General features: G+C 49.6%; 1 protein-coding gene across 1 annotated transcript in view; it reads left to right on the forward strand.

The window, feature by feature from the left end:
- The window catches only part of RAB38 (RAB38, member RAS oncogene family), a 127,079-nt gene that overhangs the window by 40,532 nt on the left and 69,143 nt on the right, over positions 1–17,404 (forward strand). The window contains exon 2 of the mRNA XM_089656702.1: positions 16,017–16,297. Within this exon, the coding sequence (XP_089512828.1) occupies positions 16,017–16,297 (281 nt within the window). The remainder of the gene's footprint in view (positions 1–16,016; positions 16,298–17,404) is intronic.

Below are 17,404 nucleotides of genomic sequence, written 5' to 3' on the forward strand. Positions count from 1 at the left end.
CAGGATGCAGAGACTGGAGCTCTGATATAACAAAACGCCTTGTTTTTATTTGCTCATTGTGAGTGTGATTCTAAGGGGGGTTTGTTTGGCAATAAATTTGTTGGATGATACTGCACTATGGCGAAGATTTTCTTAACCCACATGTGCTAATCTGGATATGAGAGGATCTTCTCTGGAGTTTGTTTGGTGATATGCTGGATACACAGTAGTATGCTGAGTAATTACCAACACATGAGGATCGTCTTTTGAAGTCTGTTTGGTGAATGCTGGATATATACTGACATGCTGGTTAATTCCTAGCACATGGTGAGTGTGCATTTTGATGGGGTGTTTTTGAGCACTGAATACCACATTGCTTATGAAGGAGGATCTCATTACTTCATTTACTGAGGATCATGTTTATATGGACTTTTCTGAATGGACTATATTGAGATTCCCTATTTATTGATTTTTTTGTTTGCACTATTAATATGCACTTATTTGGTGGTGGTTATATTTAGCTGTGTGATTTGGTTTGCGCTATTATTTGTGATTTGTATATTTTTCACATTTTTATTATTAGTTATAGGTTGGAGTGGTTGCTATTTGTTTGTATAGCTGGTGAATTGATGAGGGGATGCACTGGATACCTCCAGCATCCCTGCACCTTAGGGTGGGGTGGGCTCCCTGCCTTTAATCTGCCCATTGCTATATGTGCTCCAATTTGGGAGACTCTCAGAATTATAGAGTTAGGACTGCAGTACACTGGGGTGCCTTGACGTGGTCACGGCAGCTTAAATATATATTTGCAAATGTGTGTGACTAAACCCCTTGTTTTTAACATGAACTGTTATAGAGAGTCAATTTGGTTTTGTTGCAGGCTGGCTGGTAAGTGAGCTTGGAATTTTTGTTTGTTTTTTGAACATGCTGTTGCTAGTCACTTATCTATTAGTACATTGGTCATCCTGGACATTAATCTTGCATGTTTATGGGCTTGTTTGCACTGGCAGCAATTCTTGCTATGCCTATAAAAAGTAATCCATAGTGGGTGATAGAGCAGTAGCTGCCAGACATTCAGGAGGCCCTGCTTATTTTTATGCCAGCCAAATGGGGATTGTGCATGTAAATACCATGCCACAACTGCGAGCCAAGAGCTTGGCTAGTAGTTGCGTCATCACCCCATTTGCTTGAATGGCTCATGTTTGACACTGGTACAAACAGGACAGGGGGTATATTTCTTGCCATGGAGCAAAGCATTGTGGCCATGACACAAGTACAGCTTTTAGCAGCTGCATACTATCTTTTAGGTGGACATTGGGGGGGCTCAGCTGCTTATTTTTACTGCCCCCTAGGACACCTGTATGAACAAGGCCTAATGAGGCCTAACACAGTATTCCTGAAGGGAAAAATAACAGAGTGTCTTCTCAACTGAAAAGTGATATCTGAGGTTTGTAATTCTGCAAACAGCCTAGGTGTTTGTATTAAAGTGATTCTAAAGGCTTAATATTTTTTTTTAATTACAAAGATGTCATACTTACCTGCTGTGTGCAGTTATTTTGCACAGAGCAGCTCGGATCCTTCTCTTATCGGGTCCCCCATCAGCGTTCCTAGCCCCTCCCTCCTGTTGGGTGCCCCCACAGCAAGCATCTTGCTGTGGGGGCACCTGAACATGCACACTCCCTAGCCGCTGCTTCATGTATCTATTCACACATGGAGTCACGGCTCGGCCCCACCCCTCTTTCTTCTCATTGGCTCAATGGCTGTGATTGACAGCAGCAGGAGCCAATGAGGAGAGGGAGTCCTGCTATAGCCGAGACTCAAGTGCATATCGCTGGATCGAGAGAGGGTTTAGCTATCGGCGGGCTGGGGGGATGCTGTAGAGAGGTTTTTTTACCTTATGCGTAGAATGCATGAAGATAAAACATCTTGAGCCTTTATGACCACTTTAAATTTGATAAGAAATTGTGAATAGGAGCATTAACAATCATAAAAATGTATGTAAACCCAACATTTCATATTCCTGATATGTGTCTGCTGTACCATGTATTTGTATGAAAAAGTATCCTGTTCTCTTTGTATTGCTTCCTTTATGTGATATTCCGGGTGACAGAAGTCACTCAGACAGTGAACATAACCACGTGAGGTCATCCCTGTGTACTGCTGTCCTCTAAGCATGGTTACAATGCTAGACTGGCAGCACTGAGTAATAGAGCCGTAATCTAATTCCTATACTATTTTCAGTTGTACTGTGCAAAGGGATGACTACTACATGTATCTCAATCAAGACAGACTTAGCTAATTAAGTGATTTACACTGTTAAATCTATTGAATTAATGTATAATTAATACACACTTTTCTTCTTTTTTTTCATTTTTAAGTGGTTAAATGTCAGAGAGATTTCCCTCATTTCCTGTTCTGGTGACACCAGGATAAGAAATGATAGGGTGTAGGTGTCACTTGGTGACAGAGAACAAAAAAAAAAAAATACACATGTCGGCAGAGTGGAGGAGTAAAAAGCTACTGCAGGTATGCAGACTCATCTTTAGGGTCCTGCACCATACATGTTAGCAGTCACTTTAAGATTGATCATGGTTCATAATGGAACAAGGCATAATGGAAGAATTTAAATGTATGTAATTCAAATAAAAGGTAGAGCTGTAGATGTAACGTCATTTCAGGGGTTCCCCGAGATCTCAAACCCTTTGCCAATGGTTCCTCCAAGGTGAAGGGTTGGGAAGCCCTGCTCTGCTTGATCCAATATCAGCATCGTCCGAGTTGAAAGCCAAAACTAGCATTTCACTTCTGCATTTATTGGGCTGTATATGGTCACACTAAGCAATGAGTGATATTCCCAAAGAATAAGACAGAATTAATTTTAAACTAGGGGCCCTGGGTGATTCCATTGGCCCCCTCTCAATGCATTAATTGTGCCAGTTTCCTTTAGATACTACCATCATGCTTGCAGTATTCAAATTACCGTGAATTATTTATATCAATAGAATACACTACCATACTTAAAGCGTAACTTCACTCTTTCTGTCAACATTGGCTATTAGAGATGAGCGAATCGAACATGACGAAGTGGAATTCGTTCCGAAGATTTGGAAAAATTCTATTCACGACGAATCCGAAGATTAGCAAACTTCGGATGCACGAATCGAATTTTCCCAAAAATGGCGGCGACATGTGTGGCGACAGGAGAAAATGGACAGAGAAGATGGGGCGGGGATCTCTGGGAAGGCGCGCAGACAAGGCGCGCTGACCCATAATGCATTCATGAGTCATGAATCATGACATGTGATCGCATTAGCCAATCAGCAGCCAGCCAGCCAGCACTGTGTAATGGTGGAGCTATAAATCGCGGCCATCTTAGAATTCTCCATTAGCCTCCGGTCATTCAAGAGAGACAGACCTCTGTGTATTGAGGGACAGAGTTAGGGCCACAGAGACTTTAGGGCCACAGAATTGTTACTCAGGGACACAGAATCGTTACTCAGGGACACAGAATCGTTACTCAGGGACACAGAATCGTTACTCAGGGACACAGAATCATTACTTAGGGCCACAGCTATCAAAGAATCAAAAATTTAAAGTGACATACACCTTTTTTTTTTTTTTGGTGGCTGTCGTGCACAGTTGGTGCTGCAGTTTGCCGATTGTGCTAAATAAACTGACTTTCTGCTTCACAACCACTATTGTACATTCAAAGAGTTAAATCCATATACACGCCGGGTGGCGGTAATATTTTTTGGGTGATTAGTGCATTCCAGTGACATAAACGTACAGTTTCCAGCCAACAGCAAGCTGCAATTGACCGATTGTGTACAATAAACTGACTTTCTGCTTCACAACCACTATTGTACGTTCAAAGAGTTAGATCCATTTACACGCCGGGTGGCGGTAATATTTTTTGGGTGATTAGTGCATTCCAGTGACATAAACGTACAGTTTCCAGCCAACGGCAAGCTGCAATTGACCGATTGTGCTAAATAAACTGACTTTCTGCTTCACAACCACTATTGTACGTTCAAAGAGTTAGATCCATTTACACGCCGGCTGGCGGTAATATTTTTTGGATGATTAGTGCATTCCAGTGACATAAACGTACAGTTTCCAGCCAACGGCAAGCTGCAATTGACCGATTGTGCTAAATAAACTGACTTTCTGCTTCACAACCACTATTGTACGTTCAAAGAGTTAAATCCATTTACACGCCGGCTGGCGGTAATATTTTTTGGGTGATTAGAGCATTCCAGTGACCTAAACGTACAGTTTCCAGCCAACGGCAAGCTGCAATTGACCGATTGTGCTAAATAAACTGACTTTCTGCTTCACAACCACTATTGTACGTTCAAAGAGTTAAATCCATATACATGCCGGGTGCCGGTAATATTTTTTGGGTGATTAGTGCATTCCAGTGACATAAACGTACAGTTTCCAGCCAACGGCAAGCTGCAATTGACCGATTGTGCTAAATAAACTGACTTTCTGCTTCACAACCACTATTGTACGTTCAAAGAGTTAAATCCATATACATGCCGGGTGCCGGTAATATTTTTTGGGTGATTAGTGCATTCCAGTGACATAAACGTACAGTTTCCAGCCAACGGCAAGCTGCAATTGACCGATTGTGCTAAATAAACTGACTTTCTGCTTCACAACCACTATTGTACGTTCAAAGAGTTAAATCCATATACACGCCGGGTGGCGGTAATATTTTTTGGGTGATTAGTGCATTCCAGTGACATAAACGTACAGTTTCCAGCCAACGGCAAGCTGCAATTGACCGATTGTGCTAAATAAACTGACTTTCTGCTTCACAACCACTATTGTACGTTCAAAGAGTTAGATCCATTTACACGCCGGCTGGCGGTAATATTTTTTGGGTGATTAGTGCATTCCAGTGACAGAAGCGTACAGTTTCCAGCCAACGGCAAGCTGCAATTGACCGATTGTGTACAATAAACTGACTTTCTGCTTCACAACCACTATTGTACGTTCAAAGAGTTAGATCCATTTACACGCCGGGTGGCGGTAATATTTTTTGGGTGATTAGTGCATTCCAGTGACATAAACGTACAGTTTCCAGCCAACGGCAAGCTGCAATTGACCGATTGTGCTAAATAAACTGACTTTCTGCTTCACAACCACTATTGTACGTTCAAAGAGTTAAATCCGGTTTTATTTTTGGGGTACTTATTGAATTAAAGAGTATGTCAGACAACACGCAGAGGAGTGGCAGAGGAGGCAATGTTTCAGGAGCGAGCAGACGTGGCAGCAGAGGAAGGGGTCGAGGCAGCACTAGTCGCAGCCAGAGGCCAGTGCTCCCGGTGTCATCCAGCGGTTGTGTCTCCACCGACAACCCTGCCGTCATCGATTGGTTGACTCGGTCGTCTTCCTCTTCCCAGGTCACCTCTGACACCTACAGCCAACGGTCGGTGGGTACGTCAGACACAACCGTTAGTTGGCATGGCCCGGGAGCAAGCCCACTGAAATCACGTGTCCTCGACCTGCCCCTGTCCTTTGGTGTTCCCTCACCAAGCGAAGTATCGCATGCTGTGGGCTCAGCCCCACTGTACAGTGAGGAAGAGCTAACAGAGGGCGGTCAGGAACGGGGGGAGACATCCGCCTCTTCAGCAGCCAGGCGAAGAAGTACTGGCGAGGAGAGTGGCTCGGTAGCCGGTCTAGAGACAGGTCTGTCTTCTGACCCACACGCAGCCGAGGGGGCTAGTAGTGACGCGGAGACCCTAATTGATGATGATGAGGCTGATCGCACTTGGCAGCCTCGTCGTCATCAGGCTATTGCTTCCGCATCATCAGGAGAAGAGGGTGCCAGCTTGCCAGCGAGCAAAACAGTCGGTGGGTTGCCCAGGAGGCAGCAGGGTCGCAGCAGTGTCAGTGGAGCCAAACGGCCATGGAGTAGAGCACCAGCTCCACTGCAGCGTACCACCACGGCCAGTAGTGGTGCCGGTGTGCACGGAGGAAGTAGCAGTCAGCCAGTGAGGAGTAGCGGGGGCAAAGTTTCCTACTCGGCGGTGTGGCAATTTTTCGTCAAGCCGCCCGAGGAAGTAAACGTAGCCGTATGTCGACTATGTGGCCAGAAAGTCAAGCGTGGCCAGGGGGCCAATGTTGGGACTACAGCGTTGCGTCAGCATATGCAGCGTCGCCATTCGGTGGCCTGGGAAAACCGTGATAAAGATACGGCGGTTCTGCCTGCCCCAGCCCCCGCTCCATCACCCGCTCCGTTACTTGCTCCGTCACCCGACGTCAATCGCCCTCTATCAGCCAGTCAAGGCTCCAACACCTCTGCTGAGGGGAGTTGTCGCTCGTTGGCATCTTCCGCTCGTTCAGATGCTCCTTCTCCTGCTACTCCTCTTCACGGATTCCGTCAGCAGTCTTTCTTGGAATCCCTTTCCAAGAGACAACAGTTTGCGAGCACGCACCCGACGGTGCAGAAGCTGAACGTCCTCCTGTCCAAGTTGCTGGTGCTGCAGTCCCTCCCTTTCCAAGTGGTGGACTCAGCACCTTTCCGAGAAATGATGGCTTGTGCCGAGCCGCGGTGGAGAGTGCCAAGCCGGCATTTCTTCGCCAAAAAGGCAGTGCCAGCCCTGCATTCACATGTAGAAGAGATGGTGGGCCAGTCTTTGAGCATGTCGGTCTCTGCCAAAGTGCACGGCAGCGCCGACGTGTGGAGCTGTAACTACGGTCAGGGACAGTACATGTCATTTACGGCCCACTGGGTGAACGTGGTGCCGGCACAGCCGCACCAGCAACTTGGACAGGTCACGTCGCTTTTGCCTCCACGTTTGCACGTCCTTGGTCCAGCAAAGATGTCCGCCTCTACCACCTCTTCTTCCGCCGTGTCCTCAGCCGCCACCCCCGTGCCAAGTCCCATTACCCGACCGGCATATCACATGTGCAGGGCGCAACGGTGTCACGCTGTGCTGCACCTGGTATGCCTTGGCGAACGTAGTCACACAGGGGAGGAACTTCTGAGTGTAATGAACAGAGAAATCGACAGATGGCTGTCTCCGCGCAAACTGAAAATCGGAACCATGTTGACCGACAACGGAAAGAACATGGTGTCTGCTCTGCGTCAAGGAAGGTTGTGCCATGCGCCATGCATGGCTCACGTGTTCAATCTGGTTGTCAAGCGGTTCCTAAAATCCACCATCCAACTGCAAGACATCCTTAAAATGTCACGTAAACTTTGCATGCATTTCAGCCATTCCTACACCGCAAAGCACACCCTCCTTGAGCTGCAGCGGCAGAACGGAATTCCACAGCATCGCCTGATCTGCAACGTTGCAACAAGGTGGAATTCAACCCTACATATGTTAGACCGCCTTTACGAACAGCGAAAGGCCATCACCGATTTCCTGATGTTACAAGCGGATAAAGGTACTCCCCTGTGTAACTTAGATGTCAGCCATTGGCAGCTCATGCGTGACACCTGCCGCTTGCTCAGGCCCTTTGAGGAGGCCACGCTATTCGTGAGTCGGCAGGACTATGGGATGAACGACGTCATTCCTCTGTTGCACGTCCTGGAACAAATGCTGTTAACAATGGCTGGTCAGGGTGCGGTAGACGTGGCGCACAGATCTCAACGCCACATGACCCCTGTGGGGGCAGGACAGGAAGAAGAGGAGGAGGTTGTCAGGGCTCCCAGGTATGACCAGAGGTGTGTGACTGAAGCAGGGAAACGCAGACCTCAGATATGTTATAAACAATATAATTTATTAACACTAACAGTACAAACATAAACGCAGTGCAATACTAAACATAATACAGTGCAAACAAACCAAACCACCCACAGATAACAGTACATACAAGCAAGCGTCGTCAGGCAGGCCGGGTCAATATCAATTGGGCAGGTAGGTACAGGGGGAGCAAGCGGAGAATGGTCGGGGTCACAGGCCAGGTTCAGCCGGTAGCAAGCAGCGTAGTACAGAGGGTCAGACAGAGGGATGGTCAGGGTCACAAGCCAGGATCAGAGCAGGAGAAGTCAGCAAAGGAACAGAAACAGGATGCAGGACAGATACAGGGCCCAGGACAAACACAACACCAAGGCAGAGTCTGTGGGTCTGGCCATCCCTTAAATACCCCAGCATCATCAGTTCCAGTACTCCCCCCCCAAGGAGCGGCCTCAGGACGCTCCAAACAGTCCTAGCTGGGCAAAATGTTCCACCGCCCGGGTCTGGTAACTGGCGGGATATCAAAGACTGGCACACCGGGCTGGACTCCGGGCAGCGGCACACCGGGCTGGACTCCGGGCAGCGGCACACCGGGCTGGACTCCGGGCAGCGGCACATCGAGCAGAGGCACACCGGGCAGAGGCACACCGGGCAGAGGCACACCGGGCAGAGGCACATCAGGCAGAGGCACATCAGGCAGGACTCCGGGCAGAGGCACATCGGGCAGAGGCACACCGGGCAGAGGCACACCGGGCAGAGGCACATCGGGTAGGACTCCGGGCAGAGGCACATCGGGCAGAGGCACATCGGGCAGGACTCCGGGCAGAGGCACATCGGGCAGGACTCCGGGCAGAGGCACATCGGGCAGGACTCCGGGCAGAGGCACATCGGGCAGGACTCCGGGCAGAGGCACATCGGATTACCAGGCGAAGCAGCAGGCACCGGGCCCCCGGGCGGGGCGGCAGGCACCGGGCCCCCGGGCGGGGCGGCAGGCACCGGGCCCCCAGGCGGGGCGACGGGCATCGTGCCCCCAGGCGGGGCGACAGGCATCGTGCCCCCAGGCGGAGCGGCGGGCGCCGGACCTCCAGATGGAGCGACAGGTCTCGGGCCCTCAGGCGGAGCGGCGGGCGCCGGACCCCCAGGTGGAGCGACAGGTCTCGGGCCCTCAGGCGGAGCGGCAGGCGCCGGACCCCCAGGCGGAGCGACAGGTCTCGGGCCCTCAGGCGGAGCAGCGGGCGCCGGACCCCCAGGCGGAGCGACAGGTCTCGGGCCCTCAGGCGGAGCGACAGGTCTCGGGCCCTCAGGCGGAGCGGCAGGCGCCGGACCCCCAGGCGGAGCGACAGGTCTCGGGCCCTCAGGCGGAGCGGCGGGCGCCGGACCCCCAGGAGGAGCGACAGGTCTCGGGCCCTCAGGCGGAGCGGCGGGCGCCGGACCCCCAGATGGAGCGACAGGTCTCGGGCCCTCAGGCGGAGCGGCGGGCACCGGACCCCCAGGAGGAGCGACAGGTCTCGGGCCCTCAAGCGGAGTGGCAGGTGCCGGACCCCCAGGCGGAGCGACAGGTCTCAGGCCCCCAGGCGGGGCGGCGGGCGCCGGATCCCCAGGCGGAGCGGCGGGCGCTGGACCCCCAAGCGGAGCAACAGGTCTCGGGCCCCCAGGCGGAGCGGCGGGCACCGAGACACCAGGCACGACAGTGGGCTCCGAGTCAACTGGTATGACCGCGGGCACTGGGTCAGACATTGGATCGTCTGACCGGACAGCGGGCATCGGGTCACCAGGCATCAAGTCATTTGGCTCGACAGCGAGCACCGCGTCATCTGGCAAGGCAGTGGGCTCCGAGTCAACTGGCATGACCGCGGGCACCGGGGCAGACATTGAATCGTCTGGCTGGACAGCGGGCATCGGGTCACCAGGCATCAGGTCATTTGGCTCGACCGCGGGCACCGCGTCATCTGGCAAGGCAGTGGGCTCCGAGTCAACTGGTATGACCGCGGGCACTGGGTCAGACATTGGATCGTCTGACTGGACAGCGGGCATCGGGTCACCAGGCATCAGGTCATTTGGCTCGACAGCGGGCACCGCGTCATCTGGCAAGGCAGTGGTCTCCGAGTCAACAGGCACGACAGTGGGCACCGGGTCATCAGGTACCGGATTGTCTGGCTCGACAGCGGGCATCGGGTCATCAGGTATGACAGCGGACACTAGGTCACCAGGCATCAGGTCATTTGGCTTGCCAGCGGGCACCGCGTCATCTGGCAAGGCAGTGGGCACCGAGTCACCAGGTACGACAGCGGGCTCTGAGTCAATTGGCACGACAGCGGGCACCGGATCAGGTACCGGATCATCTGGATCAACAGCGGGCATAGAGTCAACTGGCCTAATAGGATCGTCAGGCTGGATCAGTTCATCATGCTGGGTAGAGGCATTAGGCCGAGTAGAGGCTTCAGGCCGAGTAGAGGCATCAGGCCGAGTAGAGGCATCAGGCCGAGTAGAGGCTTCAGGCCGCGTAGAGGCTTCAGGCCGCGTAGAGGCTTCAGGCTGAGGAGAGGCTTCAGGCCGCGTAGAGGCTTCAGGCCGAGTAGAGGCATCAGGCCGAGTACAGGCTTCAGGCCGAGGAGAGGCTTCAGGCCGAGGAGAGGCTTCAGGCCGCGTAGAGGCTTCAGGCCGAGTAGAGGCATCAGGCTGCGTACAGGCATCAGTCTGAACCACGGAAGGCAGGCTCACCGGTTTGGATACTGGCAGGATGGTATTGGTTGGAAAGAATTTTCGCTTTTTTCTGGTTTTAACTACTGGAGCACTGCAAGTAAACGCAGGTCTGCAAACGAATGGAGCAGCTGGAGACAGAGAACTGGAGGATGGAACAGGAGAGGGAGCAGTTGCTACAGAGGGCTTTTTTACAGGGTTAAAGGCAGGATAGGTGCAGCGAGTGGGAACAGGGTACTGACATGCGGTAGATAGCCAAGTATACTGGGCTGTAACTGGAGGAGCTGTTGGGAATACAGGAGTAGAGTTAGAAGCAGGACTGGGTCTTTGTAAGCTGACTGAGGCTGGGTGCAACAAATCTGTCCATGTCTGCAGTAGGGGTTGAACAAAGCTGAGCTTACACAAAGCCTGTCTGGTCAATGACTGCACTGCGTTTATACAATCTCTCAGTGTCTGTGGTGAACATGTGGAATAACGCTCCAGAAAGTAACCCACATCATCCTCTAATAACCACACCAGGGACTCTACCTGGTCTGCACTAAATGGTGGCAAAAATTCATCCCTGCATTCGGGGGAACCAGATGAAACCAACTCTGCACAAACCTCAATCAATGGCTGCACCTCAGAGAACACTGTGCCCTGATCTACTAGAACATGAGCGAGCCGTATACATTCTAGCAATTCATCCCGGGTATACTCCTTCAGAGTTTGATAAGCATACTCCCTGTCATCAAACACTAGCAGATATAAATACTCAACCTCCTCAAGATCCATCCTTCCCATCAACAAGCCAAGATGGCTTCCCTGTGCAGCCACTTCTGGTCAGGATTGGCCTTGGTGTAATGTCAGGGCTCCCAGGTATGACCAGAGGTGTGTGACTGAAGCAGGGAAACGCAGACCTCAGATATGTTATAAACAATATAATTTATTAACACTAACAGTACAAACATAAACGCAGTGCAATACTAAACATAATACAGTGCAAACAAACCAAACCAAACCACCCACAGATAACAGTACATACAAGCAAGCGTCGTCAGGCAGGCCGGGTCAATATCAATTGGGCAGGTAGGTACAGGGGGAGCAAGCGGAGAATGGTCGGGGTCACAGGCCAGGTTCAGCCGGTAGCAAGCAGCATAGTACAGAGGGTCAGGCAGAGGGATGGTCCGGGTCACAAGCCAGGGATCAGAACAGGTAGCAAGCAGCGTAGTACAGAGGGTCAGACAGAGGGATGGTCAGGGTCACAAGCCAGGATCAGAGCAGGAGAAGTCAGCAAAGGAACAGAAACAGGATGCAGGACAGATACAGGGCCCAGGACAAACACAACACCAAGGCAGAGTCTGTGGGTCTGGCCATCCCTTAAATACCCCAGCATCATCAGTTCCAGGTGTTAGCTGGCTGAAAGGTTGAGTCTCTGATTGCTGGGAGCACCCGCTGGCCAGCCCTGGTACTGCAGATCAAAAGGCAGGTGAGTCCCACCATTGCTGGCCAGTCCATTCCTAACAGAGGTAGAGGAGGACATTGGTGCTCAGGAATTATTGAGTGAAATGGGTGGTTTTTCCACTCAGCGGACAGGAGTGGAGGAGCAGGAGCATCTGGTAGAGGAGGAGGAAGAGGAGACAGAGGACCCAGACGCACCGTGGCAGTATGCTGTGGAGATGGAGGCAGGGAGTCCCTCGCATTCCTTGGCACAAATGGCCCATAGCATGCTCGGTTGCTTGCGTAGCGACAGCCGAATAATAACCATCAGACAGAGGGATGACTTTTGGCTGTCCACCTTGTTGGACCCTCGCTACCGTTCAAAAATGGTGGCCTTTTTCACACCTGCTGAGAGGGAGGCCAAAATAAAGTACTATAAAAACCACCTATGTAGTCATGCAGTATATAGCCCTATCGGCCACTTTCTGGCATCCAGTTGCTGTAGCCCCCATCACCACACTGTGCCACGGGCCCCTGCACTGCCTTCTCATACTGCTGCCAGATCCATCCTCTGCCATGTGCGTCTTTGTCGTCTGCTCACGCTGCTGGGTTCCAGTTTTAAACCTAGGCCTGTGTATGGCTTCCGAATACTGCTGCCTCCACCGCCACCCTGCGCTATGTGCCTCTGTCGTCTGCTCACGCTGCTGACGGCTTCCGCTTTTTAACCGAGGCCTGTGTTTGGCTTCCGAATACTGCTGCATCCACCGCCACCCTGCGCCATGTGTCTCTGTCGTCTGCTCACGCTGCTGACGGCTTCCGCTTTTTAACCTAGGCCTGTGTATGGCTTCCGAATACTGCTGCCTCCACCGCCACCCTGCGCCATGTGCCACTTTCAGGTCTCCTTACACTGTTGGTGGGTTCCATTTTGTGATAGGGTGCTGTATGGCCTTCCATTGCTGCTGCCTCCACCGCCACCCTGCGCCATGTGCCTCTGTCGTCTGCTCACGCTGCTGACGGCTTCCGCTTTTTAACCGAGGCCTGTGTTTGGCTTCCGAATACTGCTGCATCCACCGCCACCCTGCGCCATGTGCCTCTGTCGTCTGCTCACGCTGCTGATGGCTTCCGCTTTTTAAACTAGTCCTGTGTATGTCTTCCGAATACTGCTGCCTCCACCGCCACCCTGCGCCATGTGCCACTTTCAGGTCTCCTTACACTGTTGGTGGGTTCCATTTTGTGATAGGGTGCTGTATGGCCTTCCATTGCTGCTGCCTCCACCGCCACCCTGCGCCATGTGCCTCTGTCGTCTGCTCACGCTGCTGACGGCTTCCGCTTTTTAACCGAGGCCTGTGTTTGGCTTCCGAATACTGCTGCATCCACCGCCACCCTGCGCCATGTGTCTCTGTCGTCTGCTCACGCTGCTGACGGCTTCCGCTTTTTAACCTAGGCCTGTGTATGGCCTTCAATTGAAGCTGCTTCTGCTCCGCCACTCTGCCATTGGACTCTTGATAGTCGTCTCCCCACACTGCTGCTGGGGGGACTTTTTAACATAGGCCTCTGTATGGCCTTCAATTTTAGCTGCTTACGCTCCGCCACTCTGCCATGGGCCCCTGTACCGCCTCCTCATGCTGCTGCCAGGCCCGTAATCTGCCATGGGCCCCCGTACCGACTCCTCATGCTGCTGCCAGGCCCGTAATCTGCCATGGGCCCCTGTACCGCCTCCTCATGCTGCTGCCAGGTCCAGAGTGTGTCATGGGTCCCTGTACGGCCTCCCATTGCTGCTGTCTTCATCGCCACACTCTGCCATGTGCCACTTTCAGGTCTCCTCACACTGCTGGTGGGTTCCATTTTGTCATAGGGTGCTGTATGGCCTCCCATTGCTGCTGCCTCCACCGCCACACTGTGGCTCCACACTCTGATTTGGCCCCGTGACTGCCCAAATGAGTGAAGTGTGCGGTGATTCTAAGATCGACGGCACTCATCTGCATGTCATACTGACTGACAGTATTATTTCTCTTCCCCAGCAGACTCCAAGGGCATTTAAATTAAAGGTACAGTGTTCTGCACTAATATAAAGGCTCTCTGAAGCCTAGAAACACCCTTTTTATAAGTTAAATTCGCAGCGAATATATTCGGCACGAAGCGAATTTAATCGGCGAATTCGGCGAATCAGCCGAACCGAATTTTTGAATAATTCGCTCATCTCTATTGGCTATCTTTAATTCTTCATCCGCATAAATATATATTATATGCAAAATATTTCACATCACATCTACTAGGAAGAATTATATATAGTGCTGTGATTGCTCTCAATAATAATAAGTGAAAAAAACACACGGAAATCTTCATGCAAGTGCTCGCAGTTGGATAATGAATCCACAGTGACAGGGGTGCCCCTTCACCTTCCTGCCCAGGCCCCTCAGGACCACTGAGCCAGATAAATGCCTCTTTTGTTATCCTCCCAAGACACCGTGGGAACCTCCTCAGCAATAACAGTGGTACCTTCTCCTCTGATAAGTATATATCCAACGAATACCTCCGGATATTAGTATGAACACCTCTCCATACATGTCCCACATAAGGCAAAAAGATCCAACATAGTGTAAAACTGCATACTTTTAATAAAAGCCACACTCCAAAGTACTACTCACATTTGTGCAGCTCAATAATCACATTTCACCACACCATTGGTGTACTATCTGTGTGGATCCTCACAAGGTGCACCAAGATGGCGCCGACGCCGGATATGACGTCACCACGCAGTCCGTTAGGCTCCTCCCACTGGCGTATCTACGCGTTACGTCACGATTGGTTACACGTGACTTCATCAGGATATCCTTCATCAGGCATTTATCTGGCTCAGTGGTCCTGAGGGGCCTGGGCAGGAAGGTGAGGGGGCACCCCTGTCACTGTGGATTCATTATCCAACTGGGAGCACTTGCATGAAGATTGCGTGTTTTTTTTTCACTTATTATTATTGAGAGCAATCACAGCACTATATATAATTCTTCCTAGTAGATGTGATGTGAGATATTTTGCATATAATATATATTTATGCGGATGAGGTATTTATAGCGCTGCACTTTTTTATATCTGTAATTCTCTGACTGTATTTGGTGCCAGTGTTGTGACACCCAATTGCTGGCTGCTTATTATATATATTTTTTTCTAATAGCGCGGGGGTATTATATATTTTATATATATATATATATATATATATATAAATATCTTTAATTCTTGTGCTGCTAGCATTAGTAAATAGATAGGAAGGTATATCATATTCACTTGTTTTAAACTTTTTTTCTTACATTTCTTTAGTTACAAATGATGTCATACATCCCAGGAGTCTTCAGGAGGGTGGGAGGGGTTCTCTCAGCTAAGCACACCCTCTTGCCTGCACGCCTGAGCTAAGGGCAGATGGATTCTAGGAAGTATATGCTACATGAATCATCTGCCCTTAATGCAGATGGCAACGTCCAGAAGCGCTAGGGGGATGTTTTTCAAAGTGATTTCTCATGAAAACAAAGGCATGAAGACATGGATGGGTGAGTTTGCTTTGAATATTAAAAATGAATTAAATAGTGTTTTTGGTTTGTGGTGCACTGTAGTTCAGCTTTAAACAAATAATTCACCACTTTCCTTGAAATAACCTACATGTATAGTAAGCTACTTACTCCTCCTTAGGTCTACTATCTCTACCAATAGGACAACTTCACAGAAGTTTTAGGCACCATTGTTTCACCATTGGGTTCTTATTTCTTTTACATTGAAGCTGACCTCCAGGCATATTTAAAATGCACACGAATTTGTGCAGGTGTGTGTCCATTACAAATAATTAAGCGCAATAAACTTAATTTGACCTAGTACAAGTCCTGTGTAATCTCCTGTACAAGTAACATGCATGCAACTGCAGTAGGTCTCCAGGCTGATTGTTCTGCGTGGCAGAGCTCTGTAAATCTCTAAATGAATAAAAAGGAATACAAATCATTTGGCAGGTAACCATAGCTCTCCTACAGTTATTTACTCTGTGAATTTAGCTGTTTTCTTGAACGTTAGCTTCAAGTCCATATTTGAACAAATTACTTCTGTAAGTGGCAAACAGACCCTCTTTGATGTATGGGTCCTGACTCCTGAACCTCCATCCAGAATGCCATTATGATAATCTACACTTCACTATAAGTCTTGATTAGGAGATCCAATTATTATATAAACTCTTCCATCTTTCAGGTCAAGAGCGGTTTGGAAACATGACCCGAGTCTACTATCGAGAAGCAGTAGGAGCCTTCATTGTGTTTGACGTAACAAGGCCGGCAACGTTTGAGGCTGTGACCAAATGGAAAGAGGATTTAGACTCAAAATTGACTCTGTCTAATGGTTTGCCAGTATCCACAGTACTTCTAGCCAACAAGTGTGACCAGGGAAAAGACGGCTTCAGAAACAACCTCACCAAAATGGACCAGTTCTGCAAAGAACACGGTTTTGTTGGCTGGTTCGAGACATCAGCAAAGGTATAGTAGAAATAGTCCCTTCCCTTATCATGTGAAAGAAGGATTAATAATGCTATAAACACAGAGGACCAAATATCAGGGGTCACTCACACTACTAGAAATGATCAATGGAGAGTATACTGGTATCAAAAAAACTTTACAGGTGTGCAGCTAGATACTGCATGCTGACTGAGCAATATATTTTATTATACCCTTTTATAATCTGGTTAGTATGTGCTTAAATTCAAGAATTACTAGGCTACATGATCATGGATTTTCTTTCATGTGATCAGAATGCATCTTTGTGCACTGTGGTTGAAATTCAGAGAATGAGACAAGATTCAGAGGGCACCAAGGTCAATACCTCCAGGAACACAAGATAAAACTTTGATGTAGATTAAAGGAAAAAACAGAACAGTCGTCTTGTGTCTTCCTTTAGCATTCATCAAAGTTTCCAGAATAGAGAGGGCACTTAACACTTTGCACAATTTAACAACAAATACTTTACACAAAGTACAATATTTACTGCTAAGCATACAGTACCCCAAGATACCTGGTTGTCCTATTTAAAGCATAACTCTAGTCTTCCGAAATATATATTTTAAAGGGGTATTAGGCTCTTTTGGTTTTGATCCCATCCCCTTCCCTTTTCAAATCAATCAGGAAGTATTTTGTTGGTGGAAGGACTCAGTAGAGGGAGATTAGAAGAAGAAGACAAAGAAGCTAGCAAAATTCCAATTGTAGGAGTAGGTTCCTCTTTCCTTAGGTCACCTTTTGTCTTCTTAAAAGGGCTACCTTAGTAAGGATAAAGATTCCGCAAGTACTTGCTTTAGAGAAAGGACTTTTGCAGTATCTTGTGGGAACTGGTTGAACACAATGAAATATTCAGTTGGTGGGTGAATGCAATGGAGGTGCAAAGAAGACAAAGACGTAGAGAGGCTAGCAGACATTCAAGTGGGGAGTAGGTTCTTCTTCCCTTTGGGCACCCTTCTTCTCTTAAAAGGGCTTCCTTAGTAAGGATAATGACTCTGCAAGTACCTGTTTTAGAGAAAGGGCTTTACCAGTATCTTGTGAGAACTGGCTGGACACGATGACAGTGGAACACGGGCCTCGGGGGGTATTCAGAAA

The sequence above is a fragment of the Staurois parvus genome, unplaced genomic scaffold, assembly GCF_062004578.1.
Source record: "Staurois parvus isolate SC_StPar_1 unplaced genomic scaffold, SC_StPar_1.0 ptg000027l, whole genome shotgun sequence".
NCBI lineage: Eukaryota > Metazoa > Chordata > Amphibia > Anura > Ranidae > Staurois > Staurois parvus.